Source organism: Spermophilus citellus, assembly GCF_964194105.1.
Source record: "Spermophilus citellus genome assembly, chromosome: 1".
NCBI lineage: Eukaryota > Metazoa > Chordata > Mammalia > Rodentia > Sciuridae > Spermophilus > Spermophilus citellus.
In genome coordinates, this window is record NC_138182.1 from 130,315,431 (window position 1) to 130,337,874 (window position 22,444).

The window sequence follows — 22,444 nt, forward strand, 5'->3', positions numbered from 1 at the left end:
GCTGTCACTGAGGACACCTAATCTGGTTCTATAATGTGGCCATTGTAAATTCTGCTGCTATAAATATTGCTATGCATGTATCAATACATTATGTTGATTTTAGTTCTTTTATATAAATACTGAGTGGGATACTGGGTCATACGGTAGTTTTCATTCCTAGTCTTTAAGGAATCTCCTATTTTCCAAAGTGGTTGTACTAATTAGCGTTCTCACGAACATTCTCGCCAGCTTACAAACAACTCCCTTTAAGATTTTAAATAAAAGAAATAGCCCAAGCCTGATAAACTCATCTGTAGATAGAAATCATATTAAACTTACTAACTTAGGTTTTGGCAGAATTATGTAAATCACACAGGATGGATCTGTAATGGGTCATCTAGAGAAATTGAGAGTTTTTTTTTTTAAGTTGACATTAGGAATGATCAAAATCCCTGGTGCTACTGAGAAGACAAGTTATCCAATGAGATAAATGGTGTCAGAAAATTTTATGTCATTTATGAAATTTTGTCATTTAGCATGCATTTTTTCCATCATTAATCCTCATCTTCTCTTTTCAGTGTGAATTCTAACTATGGAAGAACACCTCTGAAAGCCAGAACCATAAACACATTTTTAATTTTCTGAGGACTTAAAGCCTGGGGGATAATACTGTAGGAGGAAAAAAAAATTTCCAGCCCTCCAAACTGCCAATGTGTTTGACTTATCATGGATAAGTTTTAGCATCTCACATTAGAATATTTTGAGGTCTTTATATCAAATTTACATTTTTAAGGCAACATATTTTGAGTTTTATAACAAACTGACAAAAAATCAGAATTGTTTAATGTTATAAATTAGAATGTATGTTATAAATTAGAATCAAGGTGGAGACTATGGAAAGCAGAACGATTGTAAGTAGAGCTGAGCAATTTCATAGCCATCTTTCTATATAAATCATTTGCAAGTAAATACATGAATTTGAATGTATCCAATTTCCAGAGATAAAATTATGTGCATATAAATTCAAGTATTTTACCATTTCTGTGGCAAAATACAGAAGTTTCAGAAGTCATTAGGCAAAAGACATTGCAAAAATAATTTATCTTTGAAATCTCTCAAAGTTTATTTCCAGAATATTACAAGTACACCTCTATCATGAGCCAGGAAGCAGAAATGAAAACAGAAAGCATTATGGGACCTCATAGTCCCTGTAAAGGCTTGTCCCCAATGACCTAAGGATCTCCCACTAGTCCCAACTCCTAAAAATCCCACCAACCTACCTACCATATATAATTTTATTTTATTTCATATAATTTTATTGCAGAAAACTTGGAAAATTAGTTTTTAAGTCACAAATAAAAGCCACTAGTAATATTATTTTTGAAATTCTTAATATCTTTTGACTAAAAGTGAAGGTAATATTGACAATAACAAGTACAGCACCTCTCCCCCAAATCTCAACCTTTAACCATTTGGGAATTTTGCAGCCATATTTGCAAATATCTCTTTTCCAAGAATTTCTATAATAGGTCTGCAAAAATGGGAGATATTCATTTAATTCTAAAAAAGACTTGAAGTTCATAAAGTAAAAGTAACTTGGTGGTATAGTTTGGATGATGAATATCCCCCAATGGTCCATATTTAAAAGGCTTGGAAGGTAGGTTGGTGGGATTTTTAGGAGGTTGGGACTAGTCAGAGGTCCTTAGGTCATTGGGGACAAGCCCTCACAGGGACGGACTATGATGTCCCATAATGTTTTCTGTTTTCATTTCTGCTTCCTGGCTCACGATAGAAGTGATTTATTCCACAGGCTCTCTTGATATGATGTGCTGCTCTTGCTAGAGGACCAAAGAAATGGCACTTCATCCTGGACTAGAACCTTGAGAACAGTGAGTCAAAATAGACCTCTTAAGTGTACTGCCGCAGGCATTTTGTTATAACATGAAGCTGACTTATACATTTGCCACTAGCACCTGGTAGAATCACATTCAAATCCAAATTTGGTCATTTCTTTTTACTACATATATAATGCTGCCTTTAAGTCAAAAAGCTCATGACCTGCTTGACTTTGATTTAAAACCTGTCATATTGTTAATGAGATTATTTTTCAAAGATTTAATTTAAACTCCAATAGTTCTTTGAAAGGTTTTGCTACTGGACAGCAGTGTATTTCCCACTTTTTGACAATGGCTGAAGTGATTACTAGTCTGTATTAAAACCCATGTGAAGTAACAACTTTAAGACATGAAAGTGTCTTAAGCATACAGACTGAGATATGTTCAAGATGTTGTACCTCTCACATATTGAGACACACCATATCTCGAGCTGCTTGTCCTTGATTTAAAGCCCTCATTCTGACTCAAAAGAAAATTTAATTTCCTCCCACTCTTTCCCAATAGCCCTTCAAATACAGGAGCAAAACAAAGGATGAGGAAACCTTCAGCAGTCATTCTAATAATGACTTTTTTCCTGGAAAAAAAATGTTTTCCCTTGGTACTGGGGATTGAACCCAGAGAAACCTTACTACTGAACTACCTCCTCAGCTCTTTTCATTTTTAGTCAGGATCTCACTGAATTGCCCAGGTTCAACTTGAACTTGTGTCCTCCCTCCTCAGCCAAGTTGCTGGGATTATTTATAGGTGTGTCCATGCCTTTTCTTCTGATCTTATTCTGCAGATACACATTTGGGATGTGTAGCATATATGGATACTTGTGGACACAGAATGAAATCTGACAAACGTGAAAGCTTTACACAGCTCATTCAAAGAATGCTATTAAGATTTTATAGTCTAAGCACATCAGTTACAGAATGATTAAATTGGTTTTATTCATTGACATAATGGAATAATGAAAGGAATACTTAGCTCCTCCTTATGGTGGTTTGCTGTTACCTGTTGGCCTGTGTGGCTGTTACTGCAGTATGTCGTGGGGTCTGCTTAGCCACTGGCATGAGGGAGGGGCAGTAGTCTGGAAATGCTCAGCTGTCTCATGGAGACTTGTGTGATGAGTGGGTGGACTTTTGATCAGTTGGGTTTTATAAATGAGTTGGGAAAATATATTAAGAATAATAGGAGATAGGTTTCTCTTATTTAGAATAACGGGAGATAGGTTTCTGTAAGAGAAAGGAGCTACAAATACGCAAAGAGAGAAGCTAAAATAAACCCTGATGATAAAACTGGATTGGAAGTTACCAATGTGAATTTTCTGGCTTCTTATGTAGGGAGATGTCAAGATCAAGGAACTCTTCCAGATTGAAACTAAAGCAACATGGCAACAAATGCCATGAGTACTTCTGGAACTGGCAGCCCTATAAAGGACATTACTGGGTTACCTAATGAAATTTGAATGGGGTCCATACCTTATAGAATCAAAGATAACTTCTTTTAATGAGTCATGTGTAAGTGCAATTCTATTCTTATAAAACACACTGAAGTGACAAGGCACCATGACTTCAACTTAAATAGTTCAGGGAAAATATAGCATATGTGTGTATAAAAAAACACAGAAAATAATATACATGTATATAACAGCTGACAAATGGAGGCCCTGGAAAAGGGAATAAAGGTCCCTGTACTTCGGGCAACTTTTCTGTAAGATTTAAAACTTCATTTTGAAAGTTCAAAGACTCTCTCTATATAGAACAACCTAAGTGAAAAGTAAGGTGGCAAAATGTATACCATACCACTCTTTGTGTAAGAGTGATAGGGAGAGTATGGACACACATTTTTATATATTTCTTTAGTTGTAGATGGACACAATCTATTTTTATGTGGTGCTGAGGATTAAACCCAGTGCCTCACATGTGTTAGGCACTGTACCACTGAGCCACAACCCCAGCCTTTGAGTATATTCTTGTATATGCAAAACACCTCTAGAAACATGATCTATATTGGTTTCTTGCACAGATGGAAAATGGGTGGCTAGAAAAGAATGAGGTTTCTATTCTTTGAAGTTTTTTAATTTGGGGCTATATGATATGTAGCAACTTAAATACATTTTTTTTTTTTTTTTTTTTTTTTTTTTAGCATTTGCCAAATGCAAGTGTCACACTGGCTACCTTAGAAACACTCAGGAAGTATTTAAAACTAGATGAGACTGGGGGTGGTGGCACATGCATGTAATCCCAGTGGCTGAAGCAGGATGATTGTGATTTCAAAGCCAACCTCGGCTATTTAGCAAGGCCCTAAGCAACTTAGGAAGATCCCCTCTCAAAATTATAGCAAGGCATCAAAATACAATGAGTGAATCAAATAAATGATTGAAAATACTGAACTATAAAAAAAAATTATAGCAAGGGCTGGGGATGTGGCTCAGTGGTTAAGTTCCTATAGGTTCAATCCATAATTAAAAACAAAATAAAAAACAAAAAAACCTCCTAGATGAGTAGGCCTCAATTTCCAAAGTTCCATTTCAGCAGGTCCAGGGTTAAGAATCAGTAAGATTTCTCTAGTTAATCCTCAAATATATGGCACCTGGGAATTGCTGTTTTAACCAAATTACCCAAGTATGATCCACTCTAATCCCAAAATTTTAAGTATATTAGGAAATTAGAAATACTGTGTCCAATGACAGAAATAAAACATAATCTGGGAAAAGAACACTTCAAAAGTGAAATTAGAATATTTGCAATGACTACTGAATAGAAGCAGCCAAGTCATAGGAGTCAATTTACCTTCCTGGCTTCCCTTACTAAGAACTCAAGTACTGTCCAAGCCAAGGTCACCTGAAAATTACATAGCAATTTGCAACATATTCAAATACTCTGCATTTTTAAGAAGGTATATTCTTTGGAAATCTTTGTAAATGCATAATACACATGATTAGTTATTTTTATTCAGTTAGTACAAGCAGATAAAGTCACACTGTAGATCTCCAGTGGTGAGTTCTTCAGTGTTCAATTTATTGGTGTGCTTTCTCTCAACATACATAAACTACTTTTTGTATGCATCAGATATTACATAACAATATAATTTTTCTTTAAAAAAAAAAGAACAATTGTTTAGGCATTACATTTAAAAAGAATACAAGAAAACTAAGCATTACATGCCAGCAGTACATATTTATTATTCATGAGTGGTCAAAGAATTACAAGATCTATTATTATTATTATTATTATAACCACACATATGAAATATTACTTAGCAACATGGGATGAAAAGAACAGTTCTATATTTATATTTAAAAATACACATCCACACTCTCTCAAATGCTCACCATACACTGCTAGGAAAGCAGGAGGCATCAAGCTGCAGAAGTTCCCATATACATAACATATTGAAGTATCTCAAGCATAAAAACTGTACTTAAGTTGCAAAAATAAAGTTTCTTTCTTCAAATATTTTGATCTGAGCTCAAGCAAAGCACATAATGAACACCAATGATTTTTGTATGACTTCACACTTTAAACAATCAACATACGAGTCAACAGCTTAAAAAAAAAAAAAAAAACCTGAAAATACAGAACTCGTAGAAATGAACAATGCATTTCATACAAAATAAGTCTACAGCAGATTGATTCATCCTGGCTCGAAATACTTAAGAATCATAATTTTATTTCAAATTGCAAATTAAGCCAGAACAAATATGATAAACAAAAATCATCACTAAATAAAGCATCATTGCCCTATAGTTTCTTTAGACAATTTCACTAGTGCAAGAGCATCATTTACCTGAAAGATTTATTTAAGAGTCACAATTAAAGAGTACCCATACAAAACTATTTCCTTTTTTCTTTAAAAAGTGCCACATACTATATACTTTTCATTAAAAAAAAAACTAGTGAAAGACTGTCTGTCTCCATCTCTTGTCAATGAGGAAAGGCCAGAGTGATTCCTTGATTCCTATTCGAAATGGTGTTCGCTGGCCAATGCCCAAGGTCTCCAATTTGGAACAGTCAAGCTGAGCATTATGTGGACGTTGTGCTCCTATGACTGGGCTGTCAGTGATCTTTAAGGGAGAAAAAAAAAATTGCAAGTCAATGAAGGACCACAACTTCAGGATTTTATTCTTACATCATTTTGCATATAGTTCCAGAAAACTGATTTGTATCATCCCTGGAAGTAAAGTATTATTTTGATGGCAGACATTTAATTTCATCAATACTCATGGACTCTTTTTTTTTTAAACAGATAATAATTTAGAGAAAAGTATCACTACAAACTGAAAACATATGAGCAAAGTTCACTCCGATTAGTACCAGGAAATAATGTTATCCAAAAGCAACAAACAATAATACACACTACAGTGAAGGATCTAGACTTTTAAGAAGTCAGGAGTTTTTAAATGCCATGTACTTACAGGTCTTAAGTGACTGCTGGGGAGGTTGAAGGCATCTGCAATTGCACATGCCATTTCATACTTGGTCATCTGTTCATTACCAGACCAGTGAAAGGTTCCCTTAATTGATGGGTCCTATGAATAAGGACACAAAAAATTCAAAATAGTTTCAAACTTTTGGGTTGAATGGAATGATAGATTTGACAAGAAAGCTAATTTATAAAAGATCCAAGAACTAAAATGCAACATTCATTTTCTGGAATACTTTCCACAATTATCTAAAAATCCAATTCCTATTACTCTTACCAGCTAAGCACACACACAAAATATTTTTTCTGAAATTCATTCTGAAGAACTTTTTTGAAATAAAAATGTAAATGCCTCCAATTTTACATAATAATAACCCTGAAAATTAAGATATTTTCATGGAAATAGACTAAGTTAATGAATACTTTAAATTATTCTAAAAGGCTAAAACCAAATTTAATAAGCATTTTTTCAAGATAAGATAATTAAATATTATTATAAATAATATACTACTCAAAAAAAAAAAAATCAAAATACAGCCAGGTGTGGTGGTTCACACCTGTAATCCCAGAGGCTCAGGAGGCTGAGGTCTTAAGCAAATCAGTGAAATCCTGTCTCTCAATAAAATAGGGCTGGGATATGTCTCAGTGGTCAAGTGCCCCCAGTTCAATCCCTGGTAACGGGGGGGGGGGGGGGAGGATCAAAATACATATATATATAGTGAACCATGCTATTAACAAAACTTTAAATCTGTCCCTAATTCTATAAACCTTCTATTTAGTGCCAACTTTCTCAAATATTTAAAATTAACTCTTATTCAAACAACAAAATACAAACTTTTTTTCTTTGGGCAGTACTGGGGACTAAATCAATGGGGTGCTTTATCACTGAGCTACATCCATAGTCTTTTATAAACAAAAATCATCACTGACCTCAAACTTGCGATATGCCTGCCTCAGCTTCCCAAGTCACAGGGATTACAGACATACACCACCATGCCCCATCAGTTATTCTCAATGTGGGTAAAATGACTAAATTCCTACTTAGATTCTTCTTTGGCACTACAATTTTCTGGGGGGGGGGGGGGGAACCAGGGATTGAACCAGGGGAACTTAACCATTGAGCTATACCCCCCAGCTGCCTTTTTAATTTTGAGATAGGTTGTTGTTAAGTTGCTTGGAGCCTTACTAAATTGCTGAGGCGGGCCTTGAACTTGCAATTCTCCTACCTCAGCTTCCCAAGTCACTAGGATTATAGGTGTGCACCACCTAGCCTGGCTGGTACTACATATATCTTAATCAACAAAACTTCCATGTCATCAGGTGATGCTGGGTGCAGTGGTGAACACCTGTAATCCCAGTGGTTCAGGAGGCTGAGGCAGGAGAATTGTGAGTTCAAAGCAAGCCTCAGAAATTTAAAAAGGCCCTAAAACAACTCGGCAGGATCCTGTTTCAAAATAAAATATTAAAAAAGCCGTCGATGTGGCTCAGAGATTAAGGACCCCTGGGTTCAGTTCCCAGTACCAAACAAACAAAAAAGACATTACTGGCTGGGGACATAGCTCAGTTGGTAGAGTGCCTGCCTTACATGCACAAGGCCCTGGGTTCGAAAAGATATTAGGTAATTAGTTTATTACCTAAACAACAACTACAAATTTTCTGTCACTTTGCAAAAAAAAAAAAAAAGGAAAAAAGAAAAAAGAAAGATGGGGTCTGTAAATATGTAAGAAATAAACAAACATGAGAATATTTTTATCCTTTATGAATATAGTGTATTACCTATAAACTATTTTTGTTTGGTCTCCTAGTTTCAAAAAGGCATTTTTAACTTTCACTGACACTCCAAGTGTAGCTATGTAAGTTTAAGCATGGAAAAGACAAGTGAATCTTTATTAAGATGGAAGCTAGGAACCATTCCTGCCAAAGACTCACCAGCATTCTCTTTTCTGCCAGTTGTCGACACACAGTAGCCACATCTTTGACATGTGTGGGAAACCTCTGCTGCCAATGGTCCATGTTTGCTGACTTGTTGCTGAACTGCACTTTATCAAACATGACCGTCACAGCACTTTCTTCAAGCTTTTCAACTTCTCCATACAGAACAGGAATTCTCAAAACAGCAGCTCCTAGAGATTAATATAAACAGACGTTTTAAAACCTACTGTTTCCTAGGTTTTGATAAAAGAACAATATGTGGATTTAAGGAGTATCACAATAAAAAACTTGCCTTTTAACAAAAATATACCAAAATAACACAGCTCACCTGTTATCATGCCAACTTAATAAACATGATCTTGAATACGATAAACATCTTTTGTCACTTGGGATGTGTTTACATGTAACTTTAACATTATTATTATTATTTTTTTTTAAATCGGTACTAGGGTTTGAATCCAGAATGCTTTTACCACTGAGCTACATCCCCAGTCCTTTATTATATTTTATTCTGAGAGAAGTTTTGCTAAATTGCTGGGATTACAGGTTGTCTACCCCTACACCTGGCCCCCAATTTCTATATTATAATCATTAAAAATAAAACCTATAGGACAACAAATACAATAAATAATGCTGATTGAATGCCAGATTAAAAGAAAAAACAATAAAGAACACTTTATTCAAAGTAGAACATAGCAATTATAAAGATGAGCTAGGCATGATGGTGCACACTTATATTACCAGTGACTTGGGAGACTAAGGTAAGAAGATAACAAGATATAGGCCAGCCTCAACAATTTAGTGAAACCCTGCTCAAAAAAAGAAAAAAAAAAAAAAAAAAAAGAAGTGGAGAGGGGAGGGATGACTGGGGATGTAATTCATGTAGAATGTCCCAGGGTTCAATCCCCAGTACCTCAAAAGAAGGAAAAAAAAAAGTTGCAAAGATGTATACGCATATATTGATAATGCGGGAAAAAGTCTAGAATGTACAAATCCTTCAGGATTTTAAAAAATCCTTGTTTTTTCTTTTTATTAACTATATTCTCTAATTTTTCTCCAATGATTTATATTCCTTGATTTAAAAACCCAAAACAAAACCATATCTCTCCTAAATAAAATTTCTGCAAAACTTTAATCAGGGGCTAAAGAGGAATGTCTTACCCAAGTTATTCTCCAGGACTGCCTTTTCTCCTTCTAATTTTGTTTTACCATACAAATTTAGGGGACTTGGTATGTCTTCCTCACTGTAAGGTGGATCTGTTCCATCAAACACATAATCTGAGCTAATATAAATGAGAAATGCTCCAATTGCAGCTACAAAAGAAAAAAAAAATGAATCTATTAAGTCTTTTACAAGACATTACTCTTCAGTGGAATTTAGAACAGTGTGTTCTGTGCAATATTACAAATCTCTTATAACTCATCTACAAAACTTTAATCTTTAAAAACTCAGGGATGATTTAATATTTTATGAAGATTTTATGAAGTCATCATTACCTGCTTCCTTAGCTAAATTCCCAGACGCATCCACATTAAGTTGAGAAGCAGCATCTGGCTGATTCTCTACAACATCTGGTCTTCTCTCTGCTGCACAATGTACTATGACATGAGGCTGGAAGGTAAGCATTAATGTATTTTTAATCCAAAATGGAATAAATTAGAGGAATTACAGCTTTTCCAGAGTAAATTAATTCAGAGATAAATGTTCCTTAAATCAATATTTCTTCAACTAAGAATATATTGATCACTGTTAATCTTTATTTTTTATTTATTTTTTTTTAAATATTTACTTTTTAGTTATAGGTATACACAATATCTTTATTTTTATTTTTACGTGGTGCTGAGGATCGAACCCAGTGCCTCACACATGGTAGGCAAGCGCTCTACCTCTGGGCCACAACCCCAGCCCCACTGTTAATCTTTAATGTAGTCTTGTCACATTTCTTCATTCCCCCGAAGGTTCAAATTTCCTCAAATATATATAATAAGTCCGCCCAAAGAAAAATTTTGTAATCCTTAGAAAAAAATCAGAAAAAACTCTCCCAACTATGTAGAAATAGAATTTAAGTATCAAAATAAATTTTAATCTCCCGATTTGAATGGGAGACCTAATATATTAATATATTTATGACAAAGGGGAAGTATTATCAATTGCAAATTTAAATCAAAAATTTTTTGATCAATTGCTTAATGAAAATCAAGTATGCGCAAGTACATATTCCTAGTTGAGCATCCAGACTGCCACCTATAAAACAGATATTTTGGGAAGACCAAGAATTTCATAATCTAGTGGAAAAGACGAATGTAAAGAGAATTTCACTGATGTGACAGACATCAAGATAAAGGTCTATAAAAGGTCCTCTTAGACAAAAGGCACCTAGTTGCCAGAGGAGCTGAGCGATAGCTAAGATCTAACAAGACGACTGACAGAGGCAGTGTATCATATACCAAGTTTACTCCTTCTCAACAATCAATTAAAGAGACATAATCATTGAGTGCTTCCAAGACTGTAAGTACATAATCTGGAGTGCTTCTTAAAATGCAACATTCTGGACCCCAAGAGGGATGATTTCCTGAGTTACAATCTCAGGGAATGAGACCTGAGAACATGTTTTCAAAATGATTCTGATGTAGGTGTTTCAGATATATAGATAAACTATGTAATTTTTGAAAAATGTTTTAACTTAGAAGTCATTCACAAATATGAAGGATTTTATGAAAAGCTCAAGTTTTTGTCTTTGCCAACCTGTATCACCCTAAGCTTTTTAATGATTACATATACCTTTGTCATGCTACAATAAACAGTACTGAATACTGTGGGTGCTTTTAAATATATCATTTTCCCTCTCGACAAGCACATTTTCTATGTCATCTAGAAAATCCTTAATAATTCATGTGTGTATTTAAATAAACAGACAACCATACCTGAAATTCATGAATGATGTGATGAACTGCATTAGTATCCAACAGATTAACCTGTTCAAATTTTGGTCTTGCTCTTCTAAAACCACAACCAACAGCATGCCAATTATTCTGGTGAAATTCTTTGTATACAGCTCTGCCAAGGAGTCCAGTGGCACCAGTAATTAGAACCCGCCTACTCGGGATGTTTACTTCCTCCTAAAAAAGAGAAAATGTGATTATTCACTTTGAAAATAATTCCCTCAAAGAAATGAGTTGCCATATTCACTAAATACCTCAAGTTGACTGCTTTTTAACCTTCTGTCATATCTACAAGTCAATACAAAGAATAAAAATTCAACAAAATGCATCAACAACTTTATCACTTCAAAGTTTTAAAGGAAAAAAAACATAAAATGATCATCTTATTTGATTTAGATTTCATGGTAACAAAGGCAGGTTTTACATTTGGTTGATGATGCCCCCCTAATGAGTAATAAACAGAAACTTTATGTACAGTTTATAAAAATATACAAGTCTTAATCTTTTTTATGGTCTGATTAAGTATTTAGATTATAACTGCCAATATGTTTATATAAGATGACATTTCTACTTTTCAGTTTTTAATCCCAAACTTTCCTTCAAACCTCAATTTATTTATCACATTTTGATGGTTCTGAGAATTAGCCGACATTTCAAAAGAGCTTATGTGAAAAAATAAATTGAGTCTTCACAACACAACATGTTTCCTAAATTTTACCGGATTGGAAAATGCTGAGTTAACTTTATATTTGCCTATATGAAATAGCTTCAGTAAACAGTGATGGAAAAAAAATATTTTAAATTGACCTATGTTCCTAGATTTAAAAACAATTATACACAGACATTTAAGAAAAACACTATTTAATAAAATGTAAATTCTGGATATCCAAGACAAAGTTTCAAAATTTCTCTCTTCTCAAGATGAGTAACATTAAATTTCCTCCGAGACTCCAGAATAAAATCAACTTTCGCCCTCTGGCAAAAGATGTGATTGGCTGTGACTGGTGATATAATCCAGTAAACCCAGCAAGTCAGGAGGCTGAGGCAGAAAAATCTGCAAATCTGAGGCCAGCCCCAGCAATTTTAGCAAGACCCTGTTTCAAAATAAAAAAATAAAAGAGGGTAGGGGATATAGCTTAGTGGGCTCAATTCCCAGAAGTGCAAAAACTAAACAAAAAATATATATACATACATACATGTAAGTTAACAGTAAAATACTTTAAAGACTTAATTTTTATCAACTTGAAGCCTTTTTACTTCAAGTGTTATTTTAGACATCTAAGTCTGAGTTGTCAAAAACTATGTATACATTAACCAAAGACATTTTTTAAAACCTTACTTCAGTTATATTACTTTATACACTTTAAAAAAAAAACACACAAAAGTCAGATATTTCTAGCTTATGAAAAACCTGAAATGAAAGGGCCGACTGGAAAAACCAGTAGAGGATAAATTCTTTCTTTTTTTTTTTAAAGAGAAAGAGAGAGAGAGAATTTTTTAATATTTATTTTTTTTGTTCTCGGCAGACACAACATCTTTGTTGTATGTGGTGCTGAGGATCGAACCCGGGCCGCACGCATGCCAGGCGAGCGCACTACCACTTGAGCCACATCCCCAGCCCCTGAGATAAATTCTTAAGAATCATTATAATGGGGCTGGGGATGTGGCTCAAGCGGTAGCGCGCTCGCCTGGCATGCATGCGGCCCGGGTTCGATCCTCAGCACCACATACAAAGATGTTGTGTCCGCCGAGAACTAAAAAATAAATGTTAATAAATTCTGTCTGTCTCTCTCTCTCTCTAAATAAATAAATAAAATCAATTTATAAAAAAAAAAGAATCATTATTATTGTTTAGTTCCTCCAATTTCAAAACATTTAAAAAGTTTAAAGCAATTTCATCCATGTTCTCTGTTGCGACATTTGGCTCTAAACCAGTTGATTTATGCAAAACGGATGTCAGTCAGCAAAATATTTTCTTTGAATTTTGGCAAGAAAACAGTTCTACAAAGATTTAACTGTAAAGAGGAAAAAATATTCCAAGTCTAGTAAAAATAAGATTCAGAAAACAACTTAGGCAGAATAAATTTTCCAAACTCCTGGGAAGATACTATGAAAGACATAGGTGGGGCAGCCCTACAATCCCAACAGCTCAGGGGCTGAGACAGGAGAATTTCAAGTTCAAGGCCAGCCTCAGCTGCTTAGCAAGGCTCTCAGCAACTTAGACTCCTGTCTCAAAATACAAAATAAAAAGGGCTGAAAATACAGCTTAGTGGTAAACTGTCCGTGGATTAAATCCCTTCCTCCGAAAAGAGATGACTTAGTGTATTCCAAGTTTCTCATTTTTTTCTTCACTCTAGAGAAGCAAATGAATAGTTAACAGTTCTCAGGTACCATTTCATTCAGAGAAAAGGCACATACTGAATTCTAGGAACTCAGGAATCCAAGCAAGAGAAGCCCAAGTTTGAGATCAGCCTCAGAAACTTAATGATCTCCACCCCCCCTCTCAAAAAATAAAAAGAACTGGGGGTGTGGCTCAGAGGTAAAGCAGCCCTGGCCTTTATCCCACCCTTCTTTTGTTCTAGTGAAAAACGGCTGACACTTGTTGGAGCTGTGACTCCCTTCCCAGACGCCCCAGTAAAAGCTTTGCCTGTGTATTTGTACTCACTCAATTTCATTCCTATTGTCATCACATCAAAGTTCCCAGTCCATCATTACAGTGAGGTCCAGAATCAACTGGAGAGCTTTCAGAACTGTAGGTCTGATACTCCGCAGTTCTAACCATTTTCCAGGTGATTCTGGCTTGGGGTCTGTATTTTGAGAACATTTGTAATCTTAAACTCCAGGAAAGTGCAAAGCTTTTCAAAGATACATTTCTTTTATCCAAACAAACAAGATACTGCTATTACCTTTCTAGAAATGATAATCTTTCCCTTAAAATGGAAAACTGGATGGAGCTGGAGATATAGCTCAGTAGGTAGAGTGCTTGCTTCACATGCACAAAGCCCTGGGTTCAAACCCCAGCACCACCAAAAAAAGGAAAACTGGAAATAGAAATCAAACCACAATGGTTATGAAACAGTGAATCTTAGGATCTCGGTACTTGACTGATTTCTGTGGAAAACATTTTCTGGTGAATGAAAAAGATGAATTTTATCAATGTGTCACAGTTTGGCAGGCTTTTTTTTTTTTTTTTTTGCGCTATCTTAGAGCATCTTAAAATAAAAGCCCAGATGATCTTATGAATCTAAGAGCATCTTTAATTTGGTAAAGTATTAAGTTTAAAAAGAAGGCAGCTAGCTCGGTGAGAAGGCACATGCCTGTAATCCCAAAGCCCAGGGAGGCAAAGAGAGGAGGATTGCAAATTCCAAACCTGCCTCAGCAACTTAGTGAAGCCTCAGCAAGTTATTGAGTTTCTGTTTCAAAATAAAAAATAAAAAGGGGGCTGGGGATGTGGCTCAGTGTTAAAGTACCCAGAGTTTAATCCCCAAGAAGGAAAACAAAAAAATAAACAGGACTTGAATTTTGTAAAAAGGTTTATCTGCATCAATTGATTCATTGTTTCTTTTTACCTGTATCCTGTAAATACAATGTATACCATTAGTTGATTTTCTCATGTTGAAATGTTCTTGCTTTGCAAGAATAAATCTCACTACATCATGGTATAAAATCCATTGATCATTCCCTTGGAAAAAAAAATCAAACAAAAAAAGCTTTTGTTCTCATGGAACTATAACACTATAGCAAATTACATGGGGCTGGGTGTGGTCCTTGGGTTCAATTCCTAGTACCAGAGGGGGGAAAAAATTAAAGGTTCACTTTGAAATAGAATACACTTTAAACACAAGGACTAATTAGATGAACTCTAAATTGGGCAAAGGTGTGGGAGGGGAAATGGGGGTAGAAAAGATGGTGGAATGAGATGGACATCATTACTCTAAGTACATGTATGAAGACACAAATGGTGTGACTCTACTTTGTGAATAACTAGAGATATAAAAAACTGTGCTCTATTGTGTAATATGAATTGTAATGCATTCTGCTGTCATATGTAACAAGTTAGAATAAAAATAAAGAAAAACAAGAACAAGGGTTTCATGAGTAAAACACGACTTTATAACCTTATACCTTGGAATAATATATAAGATCCCAAGAAGAAAATATCAAATAATATACATTACTCAGGAATCAAATGTTAATGCTTAAGAATTTTCTGTTATGAAAAAATGCAAGCACTATTGAAATGGGAATACCAGTATACAACCTTATATTTGAAATAATTCAAGTGTTATATAAATGTAGGCTGTTCCACTTTCGTAATTTCCAAAAGAGGACCCTGATTTTTTTTAAAGATTTTATCCATGGTAAAAAGAAAAAAGTTGTAAGCTGAACTTGAGTCTTATTGTTTCTATGGTCAAGCCAAATACAATGAATCTTGTTTCAACTCTCTGAACCTACATTTGGTTTGGTCAGTGATTTAAAGTTTCATCTGCTATGCTACAAACTGTCATTCCGAGAAATTATTACATATCTATTGATCTGATTTCTCTTTGGCAAAATGAGGCATGTGGACTAGAGGACTAAGGCTCTTGCAACTTTAAGTTCTATAATTCTACCATTTTCTAAATTATCTTCCTTACAAAGGATCTGAAGAGGGAGAAAAGAGCTTCATTTACTTAAGGTAACTTTTCCCCCTTTTCAAATAGTTCAGGTCTCTCTAAAGACACAAACAGCACCTTCTGTCATTTGTATAAGAGCAAAACCCAGCCCCCCCACCCACCCCCGCCATATGGATTGCAAGTTTATTGGTAATTGAGAAACAGAATACACATTACAAATTAAAAATACCAAAAACAGCTCTTCCATTTTCCAGTTTATGTTTCTATATAAACTAAATTGTTCCTGAAGCTTTTAAAAGTACACTGTTTTTTTTGTTATAGGAATATAACTATTCCTTTAAATATTACTTTAGACTATCATTAATTTACTTCCTGCAAAACACAGGAATGTCCAAACACTTCAAGGAATGAAGAAAAAAAAAAAAAAAAAAGCTACCCAGTTTACCCAAACCACAATAAAAAAGTTATTTTAAGGGTAAAGCAGATCAAACATCAGTTTAACACCCTAACTGCAAAAATAAAACCAAGAATCAGTAAGTGGGAAACCATCAAACCAAAAAGCTTTTGCACAGCAAAGGAAACAAGAGTATGAAGAAAGATCTTATAGAATGGAAGAAAATCTTGGCTAGCTACTCCTCGGATAGGGGATTAATGCCCACAACACACAAAGAACTCAAAAACTTTAAAAAAAAAATCAATAAATGGGCAAAAGAATAGAAACTTCTTAAAAGAAGAAACACAAATGGCCAACAAATAAATTAAAAAATTACCAACATCTCAAGCTATCAAGGAAATGAAAATCAAAACAAAACTAAGTGCACTGCAATAGTGCACACCTGTAGCCATTGGGGCTTGGAAAGATGAGCCAAGAGGATGGCAAATTCAAAGCCACACTCAGCAACTTAGCAAGGGCCTCACCAAAAACAAAACCTACACTAAGATTTCATCTTGCTCCAGTAAAAATGACAACGATTAAGAATACAAACAATGACAAATATTAGCAAGGGTGTGGGGAAAAAGGTATGCCTGTATACTGTTGGTGGGACTGCAGATTAGTACAAGATTCTGGAAAGCTGTATGGGAATTTCTCAAAAAACTAGGATTGAACCTCCACATGACCAAGCTATCCCATTCCCTGGTATTTCCCCAAAAGTTCTGAAATTGGCAACCTACAGTAATACAGCCACCTCAATGTTTATAGCAGCACAATTTTTAAGAGCTAAATTATGGAATCAGCTAATGTGCCTGTTAAAAGATGAACAGATTAAAGAATTGTGATGTATACATACAAAGGAGTTCTACTCAGCCATTTAATGGTAAATGCATGAAAATGGAGAATAACATGCTAAGTGAAGTAAGCCCAACTCAAACTCCAAGGTCAAATGTTTTCACATATGTGGAGGCTGGAGTAAAAGGGGGAGGGAAGAATGGGACAACACAAAGATAAAGGAAAGATCAGCAATGAAGGAGGAGATCCAGGGCTGGGGTCCTAGATCAGTGGTAAAGCTCTTGCACATGTGAATGACTAAGTTCGATCCTCAGCACTACATTAAAAATAAAATAAATAAATAAATAAAGGTATTATGTCTATCTACAACTAAAAAAGTAAAAAGTAAGTAAAAGAAAGTCTAGTATAGAAAGGAGAGGGGAGGGAGGAAAGATGAGAAAAGGGGAGGATTATAAATGAAACCAAATTCCATGCATTTATAAGTTTGTCAGTATGAACCCAGCTACCATGTATAACTACAAACCTCTAAAACAAAACAAACACCAGTTTGTCACTCTAAACATATCTGCCATACTGTACAAAGTCTTAGGTATATGAAATGCAACCACTTCAGGTGATCAGATAGACACCAAAAACTTCTTAAAATATTAAGTACATATAAATAAATACAGAGCTAGTACTCATGCTATCTAATCAAATGATATCATATTGTATAGATATTGGGAAATGAATGGCTCTTTCCAAATGGTTCAACAGAATACTCTGGGGCAGTGATTTCTCAAAAAGTAAAGTGAAATATCATAAATATCTGAAAGGAGTTAAGAAATTTAGTATCTTAATACTTTAAGGAATTTTTAAATTTGGCAAATTTTCACAATGATTTTTTAATTAATTCTCCCAGTGTTCCTACAGAAGTGGACCTTTACCTACGCACCCCTGGAATTTAAGAAACTAAGATCTCATGACTACTTACATAGGTCTGACCACAGCTGCTTCTGTAACATCAACTGTAAGTGTCCTTGTGAACGAGTGAATTTTACTGCTACAGGTTTTGAGAGAGCAACAAGTGGGTGCCAAGATCTTGTACCATTTTTAATTAGGAAAACATGAAATGCCATTTTTCATTTCTTTACTAAACTTTAAAAACAAAGTAAGCTGTATATACACACAAATAAATACATGTATAAAATAAATGTATGCAGGTATACAAAGCAATAGGTAACAGGTACTCAGCAGTTTGGGATACATGGGAAGATTGGTAAAGTTTTGATAGATGGACTACTTAACTTGGTCTCAAAGTGAGTTGAAAACAATACATTACATTTTGGAAACAAAAATGTTTCATTAATAAAAACAGCCATATCCTATATTCTTTCTCACATCTATAACATATTGATACAGGGATTAGCAGTCTTCCAATCCTCAGTGCTGCCTATATTCTGAGCATGGATAAATGTTAAGGTGCCTAAAATGGAATGGAGGGGAGGATGAGGGGATGCCAGGGATAGATCTTCGAAACATCACTAATCACTTTCCATCATGCAAAATGCAGTGGCTCAAAGCCCTCGACCGTAAAACCACCAGCCATGCCTCAGTTTTCCCTTCTGTAAAATGAGGGAATAACAATCTCAAAAGATTAACGTATGCGAAGCGCGCAGCCTGAAGTGCCTGTACAAAGCAAGAGTTCAGAGTTGTCACAGCCAACACCGATGTTTCTGAAAAGCTATCTTCCCCTCTTCTTTCTCAAAGCTATGAACTTGAAAGATCAAGGAACAACAAACAAAAGATGAAGAATAAAGAATCAAAACAGAAATAACTGCAAGCCCCGCCTCCTGGTCCCCAGGAGGGGAGGACAGAAAACTCGAAAATAAAACCTCCACCTCGGAGCTTCCTGCCGCAGCGGCTGAGAAAGCGGACAGTGACTGCTTCGCGCAGAAGTAAACAAATCTGGCTGCGTCCCCAGCGGCTCCGCGACTAGGCAAGAGGCTTCGGAGCGTCTCCAGCCAGAGGCTGCGAATCTAAAGGGCAGCAACCAGAAAAGTACCCGAGCCCCCGGAGGCAGCAGTACTCCTCGCCGACCAGGTTCCCACAGGAGACTCCAGTACCACTCACCTCCACCAGCCGGCAGCTCCCGGGAACGAAGTGGATGGAGAGCTCTTTCTCCCGTCCTACCATGCCCGCCGTCTTCGCGCCGCCGCCGGAGCGGCCGCTACTTCCCCGACCCCTGACTACCGCGGGCAGCAGCGCAGCCGCCCTCGGCCCGCCTCCCCTAGGCCAAGGCCGACCCCGCTCGCGGCTTCCGACTTCCGCCGCCATGGTCGCGCCTGCTGATTGGCCACGCTCCGCGGACGCTCCAGAAAGGGGGCGTGCCCGTGCAGGACGCTCCCAGCCCACGCGCCAAATCTTAAAGTGACACACAAAACAAAGACTCTGACCTAAGCAGTGAATGCAAGTCCCCCCCCCCCCACCGCCGCCCCGAAATTGTTCTATTTTCTCTTTCCACTTATTTTTTCTTGTTAACTGGGCAGGGATAGAATTGAATCGCCTAGAATTTCAGGTCTGCAGGACATGCACAGTACATCAAAATCAACAACATGCAACATATATAATAGAATAAAACATTTAAAGTCCGGCGAGGCAACGAAAGGACATAGCTCTAGGGCATTAGGCGTGGTCTTTACGAGATTCAGTAAAAGACTGGAATAAAAAGTGCAAGCATCTGAGTTATTAACATCTCAGGAATCATTTGTTTTTCTAGAATCCTGAAAAAAATAGTTGTGAAATTTCAAAAATTAATTTTGCACCAATTTTAAAATAAGGTGTGGGAGACGAGATGAATCATCTGGGTATCTCTTCAAAACATATCCATATCCATAGTAATTATAACTGGTAAAACTGGTAATGAAAATTGGTAATAGACCCTGGACTTGACTTCTCAGTATCTTTAACAGGAGTCCAGGCCAATGTTTAAGAAGCATTGGCTTAGAGTGCCTCGATAGCCTCTGGGAACCAAGCCTTGGTGGGGAACGCAGATGGAAGAAGGATGGGGAGGGCGAAGCTGGACGTTTTTCCAACTGTATCGCTTTTTAAAAGTCAGTCAGTGCTTGTCCCGCAAACACAAGGCCCTGGATTCAATCCCCAGCACCACCACCAAAAAAAAAAAAAAAAAAAAAGTAAATCAACAGAAACAACAGCACACACGATTGAGACTGACCAAGCATTTAACTGAATTCCCTTCCAGTTCTAAATCTCAAAAGACCCCTGTCAGCCAAGCCTCTGAAGTTACGCCGAGAAGGCGTGTGTTGGGGGCGGGGGAATCCGACACCGAGCACGAAGGGTTCTTGGATTCTTCCACTTTTAACTGAACCGTGAACCTTGTGAGTGTGCAAAGTCCATACACCGGAATGAAAGATTTAAAAGTTGCCCACAAACGTGACCATGGCTTGGATTTCCCTATAAAGGTCTTATTTTTAAGATCCCTCCTGGTTTATTGTAGAACTAAAGATCAAACACCCTAAGAAAGTTTTTCTACCTCAGAGACCCGTGACTTTCCTTCCTCCCAACCTCCCAAATAACTCACTTCCTTATTCACGTAAACACAAAAGTTTTTGTGGAACAGTAACCAAAGGCAGTTTGAGATTTTTTTTTCTGTTTATTATCTCTGAAGTTCTTCTTTTTTTTTTAAATTTTTTATTTTATTTTTTTATTGGTTGTTCACAACATTACAAAGCTCTTGACATATCATATTTCATACATTAGATTGAAGTGGGTTATGAATTCTTCACCCTCCCCCCACCGCTTTTTTTTTTTTTTAATCCAGTTTAGTGCTTGTGAATTCAAGAATTTAGCATTATTTAGGAAATTCTAGAGCGGATTGCCTAGGCACTAAACAAGCATAATCAGGAGATGATAAAAAGGCTGAGGAAAGAACTGACTCAAGATCCTCTTCTTCATTATCTTTCCTTAAAAGTGGGAGTTTTGTTTAAAGTTGTTAGTTTTAATGTGTGATGCAATCTAATCTTCCTCGAGGGGGGGAAATACTGGGTCCATCTAGGACATTTCAAGAGTTTACATATGTAATTGGCATTTTAATTCTCAGAGCCTACTTGAGTGAGGAACAAAGTACTTCTCTGTATTTAAGAATCTGGTTTGATGTTTGCCAGGTAAAAGCTGGGTATAGAGCCTGTGGATGTAGCCCAGTGGTAGAGCAAGTGGTTGAGCCCAAGACCCTGAGCTCAATCCCCTGTACTGAGGGGGGAAGGGAAAACTACGTACAGTTCTAGGGACATATGTTCGGGTACCATTTCTAATCATTTCCTTTAATGATAGGTTCTGTGTGCATTAACTATCCTTTTACAGACAATATGCAACTTCACAGGGAGGCCAAACCCAAAGGGAACAGCCTAAAACTAAAAGTTAATGTTAGCAGATTCAAGTCACACAAAAGCTAATGCATGAATAAAATCCTTGTTTACATAGAACCTTTAATTATCATTGCATTTAATTTGGCATATAAAATTGCTGTTATGTTTTGCATTTATTTTTGTCAATTAATGTTAGCTGAGGGCTCCATAACCAGGTTTCCTGGGTTAGTAACTCAGTGTCCTAAGATTATGCTTTAAGGAAATGAATGACGCCAGTTTCTATTTTCTTTACATACCCATTCTGCTTGTACCAGGCGTTCACCGGAATGCTTTTAAACACACTCTTAATTTCTCTCATTGCTAACTCTTACCTGTTCCATGTCCTCCGGCATTTCAGGCATGATTCCAAAATTATTTCGGGAAAACAATCGGAACAGGTCTCAGCAACTGCCTTCTCCGGCTGGCTCTTTGTTTCCTCCGCCTTCAGAAAGTAGGCACGCTCAAAACGTGAGGCGCAGCTTCACTTGACCTTTTATATTAGCATTTTGATTCCAATCCCGGAATCTCGTGCAGTTTTCCACAAAGCAGTAAGCTGGCAGCTGATTCCCCGTGGTAGTTTCCAAAATACCCAATGAGAAGTTTCATGTTTCATTGCCAGACAAACTAGAATCCATTATCAAAACCATATGGCAGAAACAGCTATTAAAAAGAAAACAAAACCCTACAACTTCCTGTCCAGGCTTGATGAAATTTTCTCTCGTAGAAGGAAAGCATAAGCAAGCTTTTGGAAAGCACAGTACCAGTAAATGATTCCTTTCCTAAAATAGGTTATACCGTCATATCTTACTGTAACAACGTGTTTTGTAAAATTCTCCAAAGCTTTTCCCACAGTGATTTTTAATTAATTATTTCAAGGGATAATAAAAAGCACCGGTGGTAACAGCACACGGATGTGTGAGTGCAGCAGGTTATTTCCATTAACATTCTTTGGCCCTCTCTCTTATTGTTTGAGAAAATGGTAGGTGAAGTGGCCTTAAGTCTAGCCAAGCATTAAGGAGTTCTAGCCAGAAATTCCCA

General features: G+C 36.3%; 1 protein-coding gene across 3 annotated transcripts; it reads right to left on the reverse strand.

Annotated features, from left to right (window-relative positions):
- Window positions 1-4,858: 4,858 nt before the first annotated feature.
- Window positions 4,859-22,143, reverse strand: MAT2B (methionine adenosyltransferase 2 non-catalytic beta subunit; the record flags this gene model as incomplete). Of its 3 annotated transcripts, none has more annotated exons than XM_081308874.1 (7): window positions 4,859-5,925; window positions 6,277-6,390; window positions 8,214-8,407; window positions 9,378-9,530; window positions 9,714-9,828; window positions 11,142-11,336; window positions 21,739-22,143. In XM_081308874.1, 7 exons carry the CDS (start codon window positions 21,766-21,768, stop codon window positions 5,755-5,757), a joined length of 972 nt encoding a protein of 323 aa, XP_081165000.1. In that variant the 3' UTR covers window positions 4,859-5,754. The 3 variants fall into 3 exon arrangements, with proteins under 3 accessions (XP_081165000.1, XP_081164998.1, XP_081164999.1); XM_081308872.1 differs by lacking the exon at window positions 21,739-22,143 and adding an exon at window positions 19,116-19,320; XM_081308873.1 differs by lacking the exons at window positions 9,378-9,530; window positions 21,739-22,143 and adding an exon at window positions 19,116-19,319.
- Between the last annotated feature and the right edge of the window lie 301 nt (window positions 22,144-22,444).